The sequence below is a fragment of the Zootoca vivipara genome, chromosome 2 (assembly GCF_965207765.1).
Source record: "Zootoca vivipara chromosome 2, rZooViv2.hap1.1, whole genome shotgun sequence".
Taxonomy (NCBI): domain Eukaryota; kingdom Metazoa; phylum Chordata; class Lepidosauria; order Squamata; family Lacertidae; genus Zootoca; species Zootoca vivipara.
Window position 1 is genome coordinate 79,776,380 of NC_142584.1, and position 21,355 is coordinate 79,797,734.

The 21,355-nt window shown below is 41.1% G+C and overlaps 1 protein-coding gene across 1 annotated transcript in view; it reads right to left on the minus strand.

Moving 5' to 3' along the window:
- ERC2 (ELKS/RAB6-interacting/CAST family member 2) overlaps positions 1-21,355 on the minus strand; it is a 391,348-nt gene that overhangs the window by 130,259 nt on the left and 239,734 nt on the right. The window contains exons 11-12 of the mRNA XM_060271028.2: positions 15,810-16,003; positions 9,465-9,476 (exon numbers count right to left, since the gene is read on the minus strand). Coding sequence (XP_060127011.1) covers positions 9,465-9,476; positions 15,810-16,003 — 206 coding nt within the window. The remainder of the gene's footprint in view (positions 1-9,464; positions 9,477-15,809; positions 16,004-21,355) is intronic.

Below are 21,355 nucleotides of genomic sequence, written 5' to 3' on the forward strand. Positions count from 1 at the left end.
GAATTGAATGGGTTATTAGAGGAAATATGGGAGTTAAGGGAAAGGATGGGGCAGAAGGAGGTGAGGGAAAAAATAAGGGTTGTAAAATGGGAGAGAGTGGGGGTGGGATGAAAAAAAGGGTAGGGTAATCGTTTAACAGGACAGGAATATTAGGCTTTGAAATCTTGGCTGTATCATGGATTTGCTGTATTGAATGGGGGGAATTCTAGGGAAGAGGAAGAGGCAGAGTTGAAATATTAATCTAGAAGTAATGTGTGAATAGAGTTGTATAATTTTTATGAAAATTCTTGGAGGGAAGATTAGGCTAAGGGGAGGAAATTTGATAAATTTGATAAGAGAAAATAGAGGTATGAGGTTTAGAAATTAGGTTAAATTAGCTATTAGAATTTTTTTATTTAGACAGATAGTTGGGTAGCTTGCTGTCTCTATCTCTCCTTTTGTTCCGGGGCCTCTTGGTGGCAGGGAGAGGTTCTGGGGGAGGGAGGGGGAGACAGTGAAAACTATAAAACTATAAAATGGACCATTTTTAACTGCCCGTCACCCATGGGACCTACTCGTGGCAGGAGGGGCCCTGTGGAGGAGGGGGGTAGAAGAAGATGGATTTCATGTTAATTAGAATAAGGGTAATGTTTAAGGATAGTGATTAGCTGCATGAATATATGTTTAAAGAGTATGGGTTGAAATTGTTAGAAGGAAACTGCAATGAATAAATATGAGAAGAGATTAAAATCAGGAGGGAGGGATACGAGGAAGTCACCAAAACAAAGTGAAGTAAATAAGGGGTTGAGAATACATACATGGTGATTTTTTTTGTCGTTTTTTTTGCTGGGTTTTTTTTTGTATGTGTGTGTGTTGATGTTTTGTAATGTTGGTATTTGGTTGTGTGTATTTCAAAATTAATAAAAAATAATTTTTTAAAAAAAACAGATGTGCCCCAATCCACTGAGGCCTGCAGCCTAAACATTCACTTCTTTCAGAAATCCCTTTGTGATTCTAGCCCATGGGTAGGCAAACTAAGCCCCGGGGGCCAGATGCGGCACAATCACCGTCTAAATCCGGCCCGCAGACAGTCCAGGAATCAGCGTGTTTTTACATAAGTAGAATGTGCCCTTTTATTTAAAATGCATCTCTGGGTTAATTGTGGGGCATAGGATTTCATACATTATTTTTTTGCAAAATATAGTCCGGCCCCCCCACAAGGTCTGAGGGGCAGTGGACTGGCCCCCTGCTGAAAAAGTTTGCTGACCCCTGTTCTAGCCACTACATCTCCCTCCCCTCCCATTTTTTCTGCAACAGTCAGTATTCCACACTCATGAGCATGCTCAATCTACACTGGGCTGTTCTCGGGGTTTCAAGACCTTGTGCTCTACATTCATTGACCTTGGAACTAAGAGGCATGGGCAATGTCCCCTGAATTAAAATACAAATATTTTCTAAAAATTCTCCACATCCAATTTGGAATGATCAGAAGAAAGCTTAACTATCTTACTGTGAGGTACAACACGGACCCCTATACACTTGGATAATGTTAATTTTCTCTTTATTTCTAGCTGCTTTGTTGCCTTGCATCTGATGTTAACAGAAATCCAAGCCACTACGTGAAGTTCCCAACTTTAATTAGGCACCTCACTATGCTTGCCGAAAGCTAAGTAATATCAGCCAAAAATAAGTAGTATTTCATAGTCAAAGTAGCATTTATCCATCTTGTTTGCTTAAAAAAACACCTCCCAAATGCAGATATGCAAGCCTCCTACACAAGGAAGAAGCAGAATTTATAATAGCCCCCTAAAGAATACTTTGCTTCCAATACTTTTCATCACATTAAACATTATTATGGTGGGACAAAGAGCCAGTTACCAAAATCTAGAAGTATGCCAGAAATCTTTGCATCTCACTGCCAATTTCATAACAGAAATATGCAACATTGTGTTTGGGCTACATGATGGGTTTTACATATTCTCTGGTCCATAGCAATTTACACAAAATAAATCAACAACAGAAAAGAGTATAAAAAATATATTTTGCATGCAAATTAAAACTAAGTATTGGCTCCAACACAGTGCACAAGCAGGAGAGATTTCTACTGGTGGTATGGTTCCTCTCTTTTCCCCTACACAACCTCAACATCTGTTCTAAAGGACTGAGAGACCCTTTGGAACAAATTTTGGGGGTGCATGAGGCCCTATAGGGCAGAGGAGAGAAGGTGAAGTCCTGTTGTGCTAGTGGAAGTCCACTTGTGCAACACTGGATTAACCTAACAACCCTTAGCATTTTACAAAATGGAAACCATAGTAAAACAACTTCATTAAATATCTTTAATCACTTTAAGTAGATAAAAAAGCGTACTATGGAAGGTTCATATTGCCTGATTTGTTTGTTTGTTTGTTTTACAATGTTTACAATAGTGGTGTTGGGTTTCTTATTTTGTTTTTTAAAGGCAACATTCCCTGAATCCAAAATACATAATTATAGCTGATGACAAAGGTTTTTGTTTTGTTTTTTTACTATGAGAGCTTTAGGTCTTCCTTGTAGTCTACAGACAAATCCAAAACACCCTACAGTAACAAAACTGCAGGTTTTCACTCAACTGGTGTCTCACAACATACATTTCATATGATATACAGAAGGCCTGAAGAATTCAATTAGCTACTTCTACTTGCTAATATTCTTAATTATATCCGAAGTTCGTACGGATCAGAGCAAAAAAGAAAACTACAGTCAGCACTGATGCACTTACCATTGGCAACTCTGAAAAACTGATAAAATTCATGGTTGTGTGAAAGCATACAGTGCCAATTTAGGAATGTGAGGTATGAGCAACTGCATGGGTGCACCAGAAGGCATCCAATGGAGATGATGTTGCACTAATGGGGGACTTCGATTACCCTCAGACAGATAGATGGGGTAAATGCATGATCTAGTTACGATTAAGATGTAAAAATTCTAGATACCCTAAATGCCCTGGAACCATCCAAAGGGAAAGTGTCACATGACTTAATCTTAAATAGTGCAAGATATAAGTGTTAATGCAAGTGGTCTAGAAAGGATGTGGCAAAGAATTAGAGGAGCACATCTCGGAAACAAAATTCTTTAAACATGTTACAAAAATGGGAAATTGCTAATCCACAGGAAAATCCATTTTGACATCCAGAGATGAAAAAATAAGAATGTAAGGAGAGAGCCTGCTGGACCAGACCAATGGTTCATCTTGTCCAGGCATCCCCAAACTGCGGCCCTCCAGATGTTTTGGCCTACAACTCCCATGATCCCTAGCTAGCAGGACCAGTGGTCAGGGAAGATGGGAATTGTAGTCCAAAACATATGGAGGGCCGAAGTTTGGGGATGCCTGATCTTGTCCAACAACAATGTCACTCTATCAGCCTCATGTTAACACCTTCTTTCTCTCTCTCTCTCTCTTTTAAAAAATCAATGGGAGCTTCAGCATACACCCTGACCAAAAGGGTGCTGTGGCCAGCCAGAGTCACTCTGTTATCGATCCCTCGGGTTTCCGATAACTGAACTGCCCAGCTGAGCAACAAAAGGGATTCTGAAGCCTGGCTATCCCAGGTCCAGTCCTACACTAAAATTCTCATTGAATTTTGGCCAAATGTATATCATTCACAATAACTGCAGGCTGGCAACATATCAACACTTGCCAGGCTACACCAGAGAGGAATTTTCTGGAACTGGAACTCAGATACTTAGAAAGTTAGGATGGAAGCAGATATTATGAAGAAGAAAACAACAGCGCTGCTGCTGCTGAATAATCCTTTGACTCTTGCAATGGGGGTTAATAATGAAATGAACATGTTTCTATAACTCCACCCACTCAGCCAGACTTGGGAACAGAAGGCAGCACCCTTGAGAAGCTGCTCACAGTACAGCATCCGGCAGGGTCACCACTGGTAACTGTCCTGGGCCCTCCATAAACAAAGTCCAGCCTAGCCCAGGCAGCTACCATCTTTGTTTTCAAGAATGCTCTGCAAGATGACACAACTTTGCGACATTGTTGGCAGGGAAATGGCTGCCAACAGAAACGGCTTCATTAGCTCTCCTCTCAACTGTCTTGTTACATGAGGCCAGTCATTCCATCAGACTGCCTCAACAGGAGAAAGGGAAATAGAGCTCACTCCATCAGCTCTGCTAGAGGCCAAGTTCCATCAGGCACCTCCTGCCTCTAAACTGTGCCAGCTGGTCAATATAGGAACAACTGCCTAGAAACTGGTGTCTTGGGTTTTGATTTTCCTCTTCCCTCCTTGTCCCTTTTTCTTTGTGTGCTGTGTGTGAGTTTTAGATCGTAACCCTGTGGCTAGGGAGAGTATTATTTTGATGTCATATAAGCCTCTCTGGGAGTCTTTCTGTCTGAAGAACAGGGCACAAATGATGTAAATGAATGGATGGATGGATGAATGAAACAATTTTAAAATTGGCATGTTAAGGGAATTGCTAATATAAAGAAGTCTGGGTTTGAGTTCTGGGAGAAGAGACAAATGTTCTAGAGGCCTGAAATTTGCATTTCAACCAGCATTTGAACTGACCAGGTCACTGTCCTACTTGGCCACTGTAACAATTTATTTGAGTGTTGAAACAGCATGCAGAAAGGAGCCCTGTGATGCCCCGAGCTATAACCAAGAGGCTTATTCTTGCCTCCTACAAAGCTTTTATTTTTAATTTTGAGTTTAGAATTCTTATCTGCTTATCAGATCTAGTTTTATGGAACATATGACAGCAAAAGCTTGTTACTCATAGAGCAACAAGACTGAAACCTGTAATCAGCCATCTGCATCGCGTCCTTTATTCCATTTTATAGCACTATAAATTTTGTCTAAGCCTGAAACATGCAAAAACACCCTCACGATTGTCTGCTTTTAAGAGGAAGTGACTCAAAAGGACCCACCAGAAACAACACTTGCACATGCAATTCTTTTAGGTTAACCTTGTGTTTTATTTCAAAATGCAAGCAACAATATTTCAACAGCTTTTTTGTTGCCCTATTAAGTTAATGAGTCTTTTTCAAGCATTTTCTTCTTTTTATAAAAAGGTATCATAATACAAGGTGATGGGAACAACACTCCTCTGATTTGGCTAGCTTCCTCCCCTATTTCATAAGTCAAGTGGGTAGAAAATCCCCTTTATCCCTAAAGTCACTGTGGAGAAATCATAGGGAGAAATCCAACAAATTAATTCTCCACTGTGGAGAAATCCAACAAATTAATCCCATTGATGAAATGGGATTGTGCAACTTCCCCTCTCTCATCTTTCCCTGTGTGCCCCACAGATCAGTTGTGTGGCAAGACCCCGATCCCTCCCAGAGTAAATAAAGACACTGGACAAATTGCATAAGGTTAATGGGCGTAAAAGGCCACAACTTTATTGATTATGGATGTAGAGAGGTACTGGCTTAAGCATTGGATCTAACCGACTATATCCGACTTCAGCCCGCTCTGCTGGCAGTCTGTGAAGGGATAACCACTGCTGGGTGAGCCCTGCGATGCAGATCAACTAGGAACTCACCCTGGGGCCACCGCTAGGGGCAGGGCCGTCTTAAGCACTTCTGGCGCCCTGGCGCCCTGGTGCGACGGATCCCTCCGGCGCCCCCCGGCGCCTCGTTTTCCAGCGTGGCGGGCGGGCAGGTGGCCGGGCTCAGCACGCAGCACGGCTGCCCAAGGCGCTGCTGCGCGACGGGCGGGCGGGCTTAGCGTGCAGCGCTGCTGCCGAGGGCGCTGCTGCGTGGCGGAGCGGCCGGCGCCCCCGGCGGGCCGGCGCCATGGCACCCTGCGCCACCCAGCCTGGCCGTAGGGCCGGCCCTGGCTAGGGGACGTGCCTTAGGCCCTCACCTTCCACGGCTTCGGACATGGCCACGCCCCCAGACTCCTTAAGGGAGTACCCTTCAGCATTTTGGGGGAGGTGATGGCAGCAACCTCCCCCCCCACCTGTAACCTTTCAGAGATAATCCAAAATGGAAATATAAATAGTTTACGAGGGTCGAATCCCAGTTATGTCCGATGAATTCTGGGTGTTTGGCAGCCCTAAGTTCAGTATGGCAAAGGACGACAGTCACAAATAGCTTAATCTGAGTAAGAAACATGTGTGTATGTTATCTCTGTGATGGCTATAGCATTGATATTCTCTGTGTGACAATTACTGCGAATATTTCATTTTGACATGGAAACATTTTGAATGGTGCTTCCAGCTGCTTCTGGAACCATCAAACTATTAGAAAAAAACGGAAAAAGTGTCCAAACGTGACATTTAAAACTCTTTTAGACCTTGGCTTGCACATCTCATTGAGTTTTACTTCCCCACAGAAATGCTTAGGCAGACCAGCAGCACTGGCTCACCATGAAACAGCTGGTACCAACTACTCTGCTGGTATTTACTATTCTGATGGAACAGTCTCCTACACTGTCCTAAGAGAGTATTGTACTGCTGCATCATACATAACTACTAGTTTTACCTTTCATTATAGTCTCTAAACTCTAAGCTTCTAACCTGAGATCTTGGCTTTATCTCTTGAAGGAGAGGGGTCCTTAGCCACTGACAGTCTGACACAGAGTCCCTTTGACCACTTGTATTCTCGACCCTTGCCCCTCTTGACTGATAAAAACTAGCAGGGAGCGCACAGCTGGCTGAGCCAGGAAGGCAGTAAGTAAAACCACGCTTTGAGAAACCCTCCCTGGATTCAGAAACTTTAAGTACTGGCCAGTTGCCAGTCTTCCTTTCTTGTCCATTGGTTCTTGAGCAGGTGGCCATGGACCAGATCTGGGCACTCTTGAAGAAAACTGATTTTCTAGATCCATTTCAATCAGGGTTCAAGCCCAGTTTTGGCACAGAAACGGCTTTGGTATGATGACCTCTATCAGGGAAATGTGTCCCTGTTAATTCTCTTCAACCTCTCAGTGGCTTTTGATACCATTGACCATGGTATTCTTCTGGAACATCTATCCAAGTTAAGGGTGGGTGGCACCACTTTATAGTGGTTCTGGTCCTACCTGGATAGTAATTTCCAAAGGGTGATGTTTGGGGAGTGAACCTTTGCCCCGTGGAGCCTGCAATGTGGTGCTCCTCAGGGTTCAAATTTATCCCTTATGCCAGGGGTGGCCAACTCCCAAGAGACTGTGATCTACTAACAGAGTTAAAAACTGGCAGTGATCTACTCCCTTTGGGGGGGTTCAGGTCAAAGTTGAACTTCTTTTTAGGAAGGAAAGCCCTGTTTTGGGGGGGGTTCAGGACAAAGTTGTTGAACTTTTTTAGGGAGGAAGGAAGGACCGTTTTGGGGAGGTGCAGGGCAAAAAATGTGGAGCTTTTATTAGGGGAGACAAAAGTTGTTGAGCTTCTTTGGGGGGAGCCAGTGATCTATCAGTGATCTACCACAGACGTCCAGTGATCTATCGGTAGATCTGCCTGCCTTATGGTGTTTAACATCTACATGAAACCGATGAGTGGGGTTATCCAGAGGTTTGGAGAACTTTGTCAGCAATATGCTGATGACACACAGCTTTGCTTCTCCTTGACATCTGCAGGTGTGGCAGTGGATGTGCAGTTTCCCCCTCTGAATCGCAGGCAAAACGATTTCCTTTCACCTAATAGACACACAAGGTCTTTCCAGATGATCATCTGAAGCAATTTCAGTCTACAGAATACTACCACATAAATATATAACTTAGTTTTCTTTTGAGTTACAGTGAAAGACTTCAGGTTTTTATAATCAGAGAAATGCAGACTAAAAATTCTGCTACAGCTCTAAGTCAAATAAATGTGCCCCTAGGCCTGTCTGATACTTGGAATTCTGCCAGCAAATAAAAAACATTAGATAACCAAAATTATCCACCTGGGAAGCATATGCAAAAAGATAGACTCCTTCTTTTATTTCACTCCAAAGATTACAAAACTCCGGATGATTTGTGAAAAGGCATGCTTTTGTCTGGGTTTTTCTGTCAATGGAAGACAGCTGCTCCAGGTAAAAACCAGCAGTCTGAGGTACAAAAGTCACTAGCTTAGAAAGGTTCACAAAGCTGCCCTGCTTCACAGGATTAAATTAACCCACACCATTAATTTCCAAACTACAGATTAAGTCACATAATGAAGTTTATGTACACATGTTATTAATGCTATTATCTCTTACAAAGTCTTTTGATGCCATGAAGCTTTGGTACAGAATTTGAAGAAAGTATTTCGGGGGCCAATTGTCCAGTAGCACCTTATAGACCAGCTAAGTTTCTTCTGGTATAAGCTTTCGTGTGCATGCACACTACAGATATTTTTTATTCATTAGCTTGCTCTATCTAGTAGTCTGGTGAAAGAAACTGCTCATTGCCCCCCATGAAACATTCATAAAGATAAGCTGTGTTCTCATCCTTATTCATCAGAGAAACATGAAATTAAGCACTATCTATAAACCAAATCAGTCCACAGATTGCCTTGTAATGTTATTCTAGTCTAGGGATTCACTATGTAGTCTTGGCAGAAAGAAGAACCACCATTAAGTTGACCCATAAAGTTGTTTACTACAGTAAGTGTTCTAAAGAGACTACTCCAGAACTAGACATTTCTAGCACTTATAAATTTTATGTTCTCCATTGCAAATTAATATTCACACTTAGCAGTGACTTAAACTTTAACCTCTTCAGTTTTATGATATATTAACGAAGTATAGTCATATTTCCTTCTCCAGTCTCTTTTGGAATATACAGTACTTCATTCACACAATCATTACAGCTACTTAACCAATCAATGTTTACTTATCCCTGTTAGAAATACCTTTCCATTTTTTTTGCAGATGAATCAAACGAATGGCTGATTGCCATTTTTCGATCAACAAAAAATCCAAAACATTCTCATCTCTTATTTGCAGCTAATAGATCCTTAGCAAACAGTAATTATTCTTATAATGCTTGATTCATTTTTTATTCAGTTCTATTTTTGTTATACTAATCTTTGGGATATCCAGTCTGCATGACTTTCTCACTTTTTAATATATATTAACAAAAATCCCAGCTTGATGTCATTATGGTTCCAAATCCTACTATTACAATCCATAAATTATAATATGTGTGGGTAAACATATTGTTAAAAAGTTGCTTACAGGGGGGGGGAAGGCAAAAGTTAGTTACATTTGGGTTGTCGCTAATGCTTAAGTATTTCAAAACACTGAGATTTACTGAAACATTACTCAAGGAACTCCTGTTATACCTTTAGTTGTGTTGGCAATTTACTGTTACCAGTTTATGCATCTTTTCATTTTAACACAAAATCATTCAGAAAAACTATTCTCTCATCTGGAAACACTGAATGGGGAGTTTTTAGAAAATGTCTGCCATCGAAATAATCAACAACAACTTAGGGATGCAGGGATGCACATACTTAAATGCAAGTAGCCAGAGGATACTGTGTCTATCAATTTAAACATGAAGTGGATCTGATAAGTGAGTGATGTGAGACAATAATATACCAAAGGTACTGACCTGGAAGTCAAGCTGGTTGAAGCAGGGGTGAAAGCAGCAGTTTGGAGAGTAAACACAAAAAGGAAGGAAATAGCAAGAGAATAAACGAAGGAAAAACATTAGTTTTTCAACATAAAAGTGAGCAGATGTTATATCAGCAATCTCTTGTCAAAAACAGAAATCAACAAATAAACGTTAGTGCACAGTGTTTCTATGATGGGTGATCACCAAAGCAACAGCTTAGGAGGAAGTAAACATGTTGCTTACGTGTGATGGAAAAGCTACCTTAGAATATGTATACATTCTCACGTGTATACACATACAAGTGAAACACTATGAAGCTGATGGTAGTTGCTAGGGCATATGTTTGACAGGAGGTATTCATGCTTGGGGAAAATAATGTTGCTTGGACCAACAAGGATTTGAGGATGACTCATATAGAGCAAGTCATCTTCACCAATGAAAAATAAAGGAAGCTCAATGGCTTGGCTAGATGTTCAAAGAATTTTGTCAGAGATTCTCAAGTACTGATCACTTACACTGATCAAAGACACCACTTTTTCCCATGGAAACATAGACCTTTCTAAAGCTGAGAGCAATCTTTTTCAGTCCCAAGAATAAGACCAATACTTCATCACTGAGAATAACCAGATGCATGATAAATATTTTTTTTTTGCAAAAAATATTTAACATGTCCTTTCAATTAGCCAAAACACACATACAAACCCTTATCTAATGCCAAACCAAAAAGAGTCCCCCAGAGCCATCACAGGTGCACATTCCTGCATCATTTTGCAAAAGGTGATTTATTTATTTTTTAAAACATCAGAAATAGCTGCATAGTGATTTGGTATGCTGGTTTCTTTTATTTCAGCGGATTTTTTTCCCCTCTTGAATTTTCTGCTGACATTTCAGTTTACGTCCCTCCTACTACCCTACTATTGCATTGTTGTTTCAGTATGGTGATATAAAGGAACTGTAAGCTTAAGTATTTTGTCGAAATATGACAGAACATTCATCAGGCATTCGCCTTCACAGAGGCACAAGCCTCTCTTAAGTTGGAACAGCCTTACTCAAGGCAACTTGTGAAACATGAACTACAGCACTTGTTTTTCATTTCCTGTTGGTTGATTATTTATCTGGGGCTCTCAGTTTGATGTTATTTAGCACAGGTCCAAGCAAAGGTCTACTGTGGAATTCCCTTGCCTTTGTATACTTTAAGAGAAGAAATTAACTAAAAAGCAGAAAAAAGATGGCAGTATCATATGCAGGGACTGAGGCTGAATGGATTCGTGTCTGTGTTCAGTACATGTCTACAAAAGTAGACTGTAAAGTCAATTCCCTCAACTGCCTTTCCAGATTTTTAAAAGAAAAAATATTTTAAAACCTGCTTGCTTTTAGCAAATTTTAATATCTATAGATATAGATATTTAATTGTGATGTATTTTTAAGAGAACTTAAGAAATGATCAAAGGACTTTCCAGGATCATTCTTTTTTAAAAAATAACAACAACCCCCATTTCTAACTTCCTCAAGCAGCTGAAATATGCAGCACTTGTGCTCATTGGACACCGTGACCAAAAATCTGCTGGAAGCAGCAGTATGCTAAGATCTTCATAGATAACTTTACAAATAGATAAGTGGTTCTTCCCCACCCCACCCCCCAACAACCCATTTAGCGGGGACATTGTATAGAGGAAAATATGGCTCCCCTAAAAAAAGATTAATTGGGCCAGCCATCTTGTTCGTGATATAGCTATCCAGGAAGAGGCAGCATGTCATAATGTCATAATCTACTGTGACTTCAAGGGTTTTTCAGGAGCCACAGGGCTCCCCTGTCACTAGGGGAATTGTGGGAAGTTTGAAATGAAGGACAGCTCACAGCAGCCTGTTGCATATCACAGCATTCATTTCAAAAAACAAAAACAAAAAACCCCTGGTCCACTCGTGGTGTTTTTTTCACCTTTTTCATGTTAAGGCAGAACCAATATGCTATTCATCTCCAAACTCATGTGTGTAGGCTTTCTGTCTTCATTACATTTTAAGGCCAATAGTAACTCCATCCATCAGGAACTCAAATTACAATTAACCTCTTAGCTGTGTTGTTGTGGAGTACTTCAGCTTGGTTTTCAAATACTATCTTTCATCTCGGATTTAAATTTAGAAACTATTAAGCATGCCACCATTTTAAAATGAAACATGTTCATGTCTGTGTGGAGAGAATCACATGGGCCAATAGGGACCCACACACCCTGAACTGAATTGCCCAAGGCCAGCTCTCTCATCTTGCTCAAAAGAATTCATGAAGAAGCAGCTTTAGAAAGAGTCTAAAGCAATGGTCAGTTGCCAGGAGCCCAGAGATTAAAATAACTAAAGAAAACACAGAAATGGGTGGCTAGCGGGGTGGGGAAGAACCATCTCTTGTTGGGGAGCAAGAGGAGGAAATTCAACTTGGCAAAGGTTGGGGTGCCTTAACTGAGGTGGTTTGTATTTTGGCTATCCACTAATTCAGGCATCCCCAAACTCGGCCCTCCAGATGTTTTGGGACTACAACTCCCATCATCCCTAGCTAACAGGACCAATGGTCAGGGACGATGGGAGTTGTAGTCCCAAAACTTCTGGAGGGCCGAGTTTGGGAATGCCTGTACTAACTGGTAAAAAAGCCAGTATCCAGGCAACTATGCCAAATGAGCCAAGTTGCCTCATCACATAATTTGCTACAAATGGGGAAAGAGCTTGTATTGCGTCCCTATCTACTCCACTGGAGATATTTTCACATCATTCAGCGTGCAAGGCTCCCAGTTCCTGGGTGACAGTAAAAGCAGGCTGAAGGAATGTAGTCCTGTTGAAATTGTTTGGTGAAATTGAAGCTAATACGTATCCTCCACAGTGCAGGAAACTGCGTAGCCAGATATCAGTGCAGAGTCTGGACTGAGCATTGTAACCATTTACTGTCATTGACCAGACATATAAAGTCACTCAGGGATACACCTTACCACCTCATATTGGAAATATGCCACCCATTTTTATCCTGCTCTGCATACATCTGAGACTCATTCCTATGAATGAAACTGAAGCACAAGCATTTAAAACATCCACCCATTAGAATCCCTGCCTTCTGTGACAGTAATTTTAAAATGGCTCTGTATTCTAAATGGTTCAAAAAGTTCACATAAATCTTTCTCTCTCTCTCTCTCTCTCTCACACACACACACACACACTTCATTCAGGAAATCACATTCATATGCATGAAGAAAAGCATAAGGTCTTTTCATATATTGTATCTGTCTGCAATTGATTATATTTTGCAAGTGAATTGCTTTAAAAGCTAGATGTTCTATTTTGCGAGATGAAAAGAAAAACCAGTGCCCTCTTCCATAAATTACTTAATTAAGAGCTATTCCACTAGGTTAATGAAAGGATGTGCCATGCTCATTTTCACTATTGCACTTCTAGGCTACAAGTGAGCTACAGCATAGCATTTCAGCTACACAAAACAGAAGGCAGGGAAAGTCACCTTGCGTGTTGGGGAGAGAGGGGAGTCATGCTATGGCTCATTTATCCTATTAGCAGCATTTCCGCTTTTTAGCAACAGTTTTCCAGATATTTCTAGCAGGAGTCGCACAGTAAAAGGATATGGTTTGCAAATACTTGTTGTTTAAAAAAATCCTGCTATGGGATATAACTAGAAGAACGTTGTGTTCACAAGGAGCTAGGAGTCCTCAAAGGTGCCCAGGCACAGGATTAACCATTTGCTTTGCAGGTATTATATTGTAAATGATACCTATGGAATCGTACCTATGGAACCGCCTCTCCTGGTATGCCTCGCGGAGGACCTTAAGGTCCACAAACAACAATATTCTGGAGATCCCGAGCCATAAGGTGGCTAGATTGGCCTCAACTAGGGCCAGGGCCTTTTCAGTATTGGCCCCAACTTGGTGGAACGCTCTCTCACAGGAGACTAGGGCCCTGCGGGATTTGTCATCTTTCCGCAGGGCCTGCAAGACAGAGCTGTTCCGCCTGGCCTTTGGGTTGGATTCAGTCTGACCCCTGACCTTCCATCACAGGTTTGGATTAATGGGCTACTTAAAATGAGGCTGCATTTTAAATGTTAATATTGTGTTTTAATCTGTATTTTAATTAATTGTTTTCTTTTCTTTTATGTCATTGTAATTTTATTGGTGTTAGCCTCCTTGAGCCCGGTTTTGACTGGGGAGGGCAGGGTATAAATAAAATTTTATTATTATTATGTTGTTGTTGTTGTTGTTGTTGTTGTTGTTGTTGTTGTTGTAGGCTGGAGTCCTAAAACTGTTGAACATATTCTGCTAGTCAGGACTGCTGAAGGAATGCAAAACAGGAAGTTCATAACCTATGATTGACAGGTGGTTATCTATACACACCAGCTAGGTGAAGTCACATATTGTGACTAGAGAATCAGGGTCATAAGAATATAGGTGAACCTGCAGTCTCAGAACTCATCCCTCTGACCCTCATGGGAGGGTCTTTGGGACCTCGGGCATGTGACTCATGTAGGCAGACAGCAGACTGCGAAGGGTTTTATTCCAGTTGTGCTTAAGCGCTCAGTTTAAGTGCCTTGTTTAGTCTAAGTCAGTGGTTCCAAAAGTGGGTGGTACCGCCTCCTGGGGGCAGAGGGATTACACAGGGGGGGGCACTGAGAAGCAAGTAAGTGGCAGGGGGGCACTGAAGGTGCAAATGATTATCAGATTTTAAAAAGCTGGTATCAATGGATCATCAGTTTTGTTGAATTAATTAAACTAAACCATTTCAACTGGATTTTGAATAAATGTGCAATTAATCGTTACTGTTTTGATGTTGATTGTGTTATGTTCTTATTTAGTGGGTTGTGCAAACCACTATTCAGGCATGGGGATGAATTTATGGAACCAAGGAGGCAGTGGCCCAAAAAAGATTGGGAACCGCTAGTCCAGGTAGGCTCTCTGTATGTTTGTTGCTGCATCTTATGTCTAATATTTGCTATACAACTAATAAAACTTGAAATCTTCACCCACAAGAGTGCTTATTGCCACTGATTTCCCTTTCTTGTGTGCCCACCCCAAATCTACTCCAGAGGGCTGGAGGGAAACCCAGTACAGGTTTTTTGGGGGGCATGGTAGGAGGAGAGGGAGGTGACGTTCTGTTCCCCATAACATTGGTCTTGAAAGACCTACATTGGCTCCCGGTATGTTTATAACATCTAAATAATCAATAATAAAGAGATGCCTTCATCATCATACATGACTGAATCTTTTCCAGATTTTCCAAATCAGTCTTCGTTTGTAGAGTCTCATACCCAAAATAGACATGTTGATTTTGTCTTGTTTTGTCAAGACTTGAATTCAAGCTTAAAAAACAAAAAAATAGCCCAGAAACAGCATAGCTCACAGAAAGCATACATACTGTATTGTTGTCTCACTTGTAACTAAATCTCTTTCAACGAAGCATCATATTGGTGCCTCATTTGTATCTAAATCTCTTCAGCAAAGCACAAATTATTCAGTTAGCCAGTCTGTTACTTGTTCATTTTGTTCTCTGTGCAAAACTTTACATTTTTGTTGTTAAAAATATTCCTATAAATGCAGTGCTTCCCCCCCCCTTAAACAATGTTTAGGGGTACTCTCATTTTCCTACTCATTGAAATACTGCCCCTCAATGAGGCCAAACTTAGATTCACAAAATGTTTAGGGGTATGCGTACCCCTACATACCCCCAGAAAAAGCACTGTATAAATGTATTAAGGATCAATTTCTATTTTACTTCCAATATTCTATCACGTAAGTACAAATTTCCACTTCACCCGGTGTATTTTTTGTGTGTGCAGAGTACTTCATGCTACCGTGTTTCCCCGAAAATAAGACACAGTCTTATACTTATTTTTCCTCAAGAAGACACACTATGCCTTATTTTTTTGGGGGGGGGTGTCTTATTGCAGCAGGAAGCAGTTTCCAGGCATGGCGCGCCATGGCGGAGGGCGACCATGTCTTATTTTCGGGGTATGGCTTATATTGCGCAAATGCTTAGAAATCCTGCTACGGCTTATTTTATGGGTATGTCTTATTTTGGGGGGAAATAGGGCATATATTGTGCAACATTCTTCCTTTCCCTTCCTCCACAACATAAGGAATAGGAGTCCCTTCCCTGCTTTCTTTTAAAGAAATACTGTCTTTCCAGAAGACACAGAGGGCTGCTCCTGGCCTTGAAAAATATCAGAACAGATATACAAAGAATTCATTCACTATTTGGTGCTTTTTTTGTTATTCTTCTGTTAGAAAAATGTTGCCATTGTTTCTCATCAAAGGTGAATGTAAAAGGCATTTGTTGCGAAAACACAAATGAGGAGGAATTTACCTTTCTAATTCAGCAATTTTCTTATCTTTGTCATTTTTCTCATTCTCTACTTCCTTGAGGATTTCTAGAAGTCTGTCAACCTCAGCTTGAGCTTTGCCGCATTCGTCTCTATAGTAGGCTGCCTCTTTGTCAAGCTGTTTCATCCTGTCAGCAAATTCAGGGTTCATTCGTGCCTCCTCCTCAGCTTCATGAGCCTGTTAAATTTACCAAGAAAACAGAAAGAAATCACTACCATTTCAGGTAGCTTCACTTTATTCTGGAGTCCCAGACTTCATACGACGAAAGGATTTATGGGTATCCTGTTAGTTGGCAATGTTTTCTCAATGATTCCCATAACAAGGACACGTTTTTAGAGGAAATTCATAGCACCCTGGCTTAGAAAATAAAATGCTAATGAGAGAGAGAGAGAGAGAGAGACTGCTAGGTTCTGACTCTTGTTTAGAAAGACTGTACTGAACAACTTAATATAAACTAACATATAATATGGTTTAATTTAATAACTGCATTAAACAGTTTGTGAACGATTTAATGCATACTGTTTTAGGTAAGATGAGAATGCATTTAACAGACAGTTTTACCCAAAATCCTTTCCCCTCTTTTTTTATTTCATATTGCCAATATTTAACCTGAAACATAAGAAGAAACAAGCCCCTTGGTGGAACAGCACAAATAAATATACCTGGCAAACACATGCATGGGTGGGTGGTCAGTTCACAAACAAGAAGGAATGCAATGAACACAACAGAAAACAAGAGTGCAAAGCCCACTCTTGCTCCCATTAAAGCTAATGGCAAAACCCAATTAACGTCAATGAGAGCATGAATGAGCCAAAGTGTTTAAAACATTAGACTGAAATAATCACACACAGATGTAAACAAGAATGCACTGCAATGCTTAGCCTACCCCTTGTTTCCCATTATTCCTAATTGGCATCTTCAAAGAGCAGGCAGGGAGAAAACAAGTAGTTTAACCGCAGTGCACATTAAAGACACATAATTCAGAGAACACTTTTTAAATGCACACACATACATTTTAAAGGATTAAGGACATTTAGAACTGCACGTCCTTCCGCTATCTAACAATATATAACAGATGCTGGGTTTGGGTTCAATCCACACTTAGTCATGCCTACAGTAGACTCAATGAAATCAATAGTTAGCACTTAAATCCTACAGATTTCAATAGGTCTCCTCTAAGCATGACTAAGGCTGCAATCCTAATCCCATTTACCTGGGGCTGGGAGTAAGCCCCATTGAATTTGACAGAGCTCACGTCTAAATAGACATGGTCAGGATTGTGCTGTTAGTCTGGAGCCAAGCCTTTGTTTTAATTTTCATATTTATATTTACTTCAGGGAATAAATAAGCAAGCAATGAAACAAGTGTGGGTTAAAAGGCAGCATGCAAGTTTAGATAAAAGGTAATACTAACATAAACTCCTAGAAGTTTGATATTCTTTGCAATGATTTAATCCTCTTTGTTTTCAACAAGTTTAGGTAAAACATTTTTTATTATGAAGAAATGTGCAAAAAATTAGGCTACTGAATAACTAATGACTGTTCCCCAGCCCCCTGCATGTAACATATCATTTAAGCATGAGGATAATCAAGAAAATAGTTTCGTTTCAGTGGATTTTTTATTCTCAAAGAAATGTTTGAGGCCACTTCAAATGTGATGAATTTTCTACATAGACATAAAGGAAAAAGCATGCAAATCACGTGTGTTTTAGTTATCCACAGCAAAAACAAAAAACAAAAAAAACTAGTGTGGGATTTCTCATGTTTGATAATGTGCAAGTGGTTTGGAGACTGCCTTTTCTACACAGAAATGTTAATAATGTAGGAAAGTCACCATGTTTGAAGCAGCCCTGGGTTTAAACATATGAGGAGAACATTTTCTACATAAGTAAAACACACATTATACACAAAGGGTACACTCTACACATAGCCTCCACTCATTTCAGTGGGAGCTTGAACAAGGTTCCATTTGGTACCTAGAGAATTATGTCCATAACGTTCAATTCAGCTCCCTTTGAAATAAACAGGAGCTGTTGTACTTTGCAATGTATGTGAGTTGACCCGTTAATCTTTACAAGGCTGGGCTCTGTATGGAATTCCAAGCACTTCTGAGTGTTCATCACAGTCTGCCTGATTTGTCACTCCAAAGAGTAATCCACCATTAAGACGTGGCTTCAAGGGCCATGGGGATAATGATGTGAAAAGGGTCTTGGAACTCCCAATGGATTGCAATTCTGTGCACACCCCACTGAATCCTACCAAACTCTGTGGTGTATGCATGAAGGCTTTTGCTATTGGTTATGAGATAAAAAGAGACTTTCCACCCTTCCCATAGCCAACAGCAGAAAAGTCTCACAACGGAAGATTAAGAGACCAGCTCTGCCAGTTCACAACCAAAAGAGAATATACCTACACCACAAACTTAAAGCACCAACATAATAATATAACCATCACTGGGAGACTCCTCCATAGGTCTACTCAATAGATTAAGGGTGGCCAATGTTGTGCCCTCCAGGTGTTGTTGGATTACAACTCTCTTCATCCTTGACCGTTGGTCATGCAGGCCAGGGCCAAAGAGAATTGTAATCCAACACCTGAAAGTTGCCATCTATCCCTACAACAGATCATGGTAGGCCCCATAATAGTTCAAGGCACTCGAGGCATATCCACACACAAAGTTATAGTTGAGTTTAATGGCCATGTCAGGGGCTGTTGAAAGGCGACTCAGCATCTACAATTCTTGCTGGCCCCATCCCAGCTGACTGTAAACGCAACCAGGCTGAAAATTGCCTGGCATGGAGACAAGAGAGTGATGGGAGCACCAGCTCCACCCTTGCTGGTATATAAACAGCCAAAGAACAGCAGCAACAGCCTTATAACAGGCAGCATACTGAGGCACACAGTTGGGAGCTTTTACCACAGTGTGGGATGAAAACAAAACAGCTAGCAGAGAAAGCCTCAGCAAGGTGGGAGAGAAGTAATTGGCAAACTGTGAGTGATGCAACTTCACAGCTCTGAGGAAAAGGAAGTAGGAATTTTTTTTTAAGATGTCATTATACTGGAAAGCAAAACCATACAATTTGAAAGGTGGTGTTGAGAAGAATCCAGGAATTCCTGAAGAAAGAGTGAAAGGACTCACTGGGTCTTCCTCTAAAACTCATTGAGTTAAGCCACTGTAATTCACTGCCAGCTCTTAAGGGAAAGAATCTGCAACATGTCACATACTTAACCTACCATGGTTTTCCTTAAAACATCCTGGAAACTGTGATTTGGTAAACTGGCTAAAGCTGTTTTCAGGAAGCTGAAGCACTTTTATTGCACACTTGACAACTGTGATTGTGAGGATTAAGGCTAAATAATTATCCTATTTGTTGGGCAGAATACATTTTCAGCAGAAAACATATATAAACGTGAGAGTAGATTAAGTACTATATGGTGCATTTAAAATGTTAAGTGCAGAAGTTCATCTCATAAATTGAAGTAACTTGGCTGAATAAAATTCAGCTTTTCATTTTTTTTAGCCAAGATATAGCCAACTCCTCGTGCCAAAGGAATTATCAATTATTTTCAACTATGTCAACTCACATGTTGTAGCACCCTACACTGAATGAAGTCTGCGGTGTAAATAGGGCAACATATTGTAAATACTGCGGTGTAAATAGGGGCTTTCAATGGATCGAAATGATCTCCAGGAGACCACATGCACAAACAAACACACATACAAAAAACTTACACTGGTTTGTTCACATTCTCCTTTCGACAGCTAATTCATAACCATTGTTTGAAAAAAAACAAGACTTTCCTTGTTGCTTTTTATGATCACATCAGTCAAGGGTCATGTATCCAGTGTACTTAAAATTACCTGGCTGTCATGGTTGGACCATGGTGCATTTTGGATTTATTGTGGCAATTACTGTGCAGGGGTGGGAAACCAATGAAATCTGTTCTCAGAGACTTATGGAACCTGACGGATTCCTGAATGCTCTGGAGGATTTTCCAGTGGAAAGAGCTAGCAATACTGCTGGAGCCTTGGTCACACTCTGGAACGGGGAGATGAAGCAGGCCATCAACATGATTGCTCCCAAGTGCCCTCTTTGGTGCTGTGGAGCTCACTGGTACACCAGGAGCTTATGAGTGATGAAACAGACTGGAAGACGACTAGAAGACAAGTGGCAGAAATCTTGTGCTGAAGCTGATTGAACACTGGTTAGAGCACTGTGACTGTGTCTAATATGTGGTGGGAGGTGACAAAGATGACCTACTTTGGTGCCTCCACTGCATCCTCTACTAGCTAAGAGTGCCTTTTACCAGCTTGGGTTGGAAAGTCAGCTATAGCCATTCCTAGCTCAAGATAGCTTGACAACGGTGGTCCAGGCATTGGTAACCTCAAGACTGGATTACTGTAATGCACCCTATGTGAGGCTTCTTGTGGACTTAACCAACGGTGCATCTTGCAGCAGCTATAGAACACCTAACAGCTATATAAAGGTAAATGTAAAGGGACCCCTGACCATTAGGTCCAGTCGTGACCGACTCTGGGGTTGCGCGCTCATCTTGCATTATTGGCCGAGGGAGCCGGCGTATAGCTTCCAGGTCATGTGGCCAGCATGACAAAGCCGCTTCTGGAAAACCAGAGCAGCACATGGAAACGCCGTTTACCTTCCCGCTGTAGCGGTTCCTATTTATCTACTTGCATTTTGACGTGCTTTCGAACTGCTAGGTTGGCAGGAGCTAGGACCAAGCAACGGGAGCTCACCCCGTCACAGGGATTCGAACCGCCGACCTTCTGATCAGCAAGCCCTAGGCTCAGTGGTTTAACCACAGCGCCACCTGGGTCCCTTAACAGCTATATAACAACTCCATATAACACCTCTGCTGAGGGAGCTGCACTGGCTGCAAATATGCTACTGGGCACAACTGAAGCCCTAAACAAATTGGGCCCAGGTTATTCAATGGACTGCCTTGACCCAACTGTGCCCCTCAGATGGGTCATCGCTGACAGCACACTTTGTTTGTATAAGAAATTGGTCTTCTAGTGTTGCAGCTACAGCCCTCTGGAATAAGTCACCCACATTTTTGTTTAAGAAGACTTTTCCAGAGGTGTGACCCAGTCATTTATAGACTATTAATTTTGTACTTGTAGAGGTTGTTTTCCTGTCTTTAGAGTTTGTTGGAGCGGTTTCAATTGTTTTCAGATCTTTTATTGTATCTCATTGTTATATGATATTACATGGCTTCAATTGGTTTAGGCTGTAAGGCAGTTTATAAATTTGAAAAATAAAATTCAGCAAGGGACAGAAGAATTCACTTTAAATGTCTGTTGGAAGCCCATTCACACTATTCTGCACAGAGCCTCAATTATTTGTTTGCTCGGAATGTCTTATTTAACTGCTTGGAAGCCAGAAGAGAAGACAGGAAGATGAGAACTTTAAGCTCTCCATCTTCTCTTCAGCTACTCTTCTTCAATCAGCAAGCCATGCCAGATCACCTGCAACCAAATTAACCAGTTCCTTGAATAATGCTATTATGT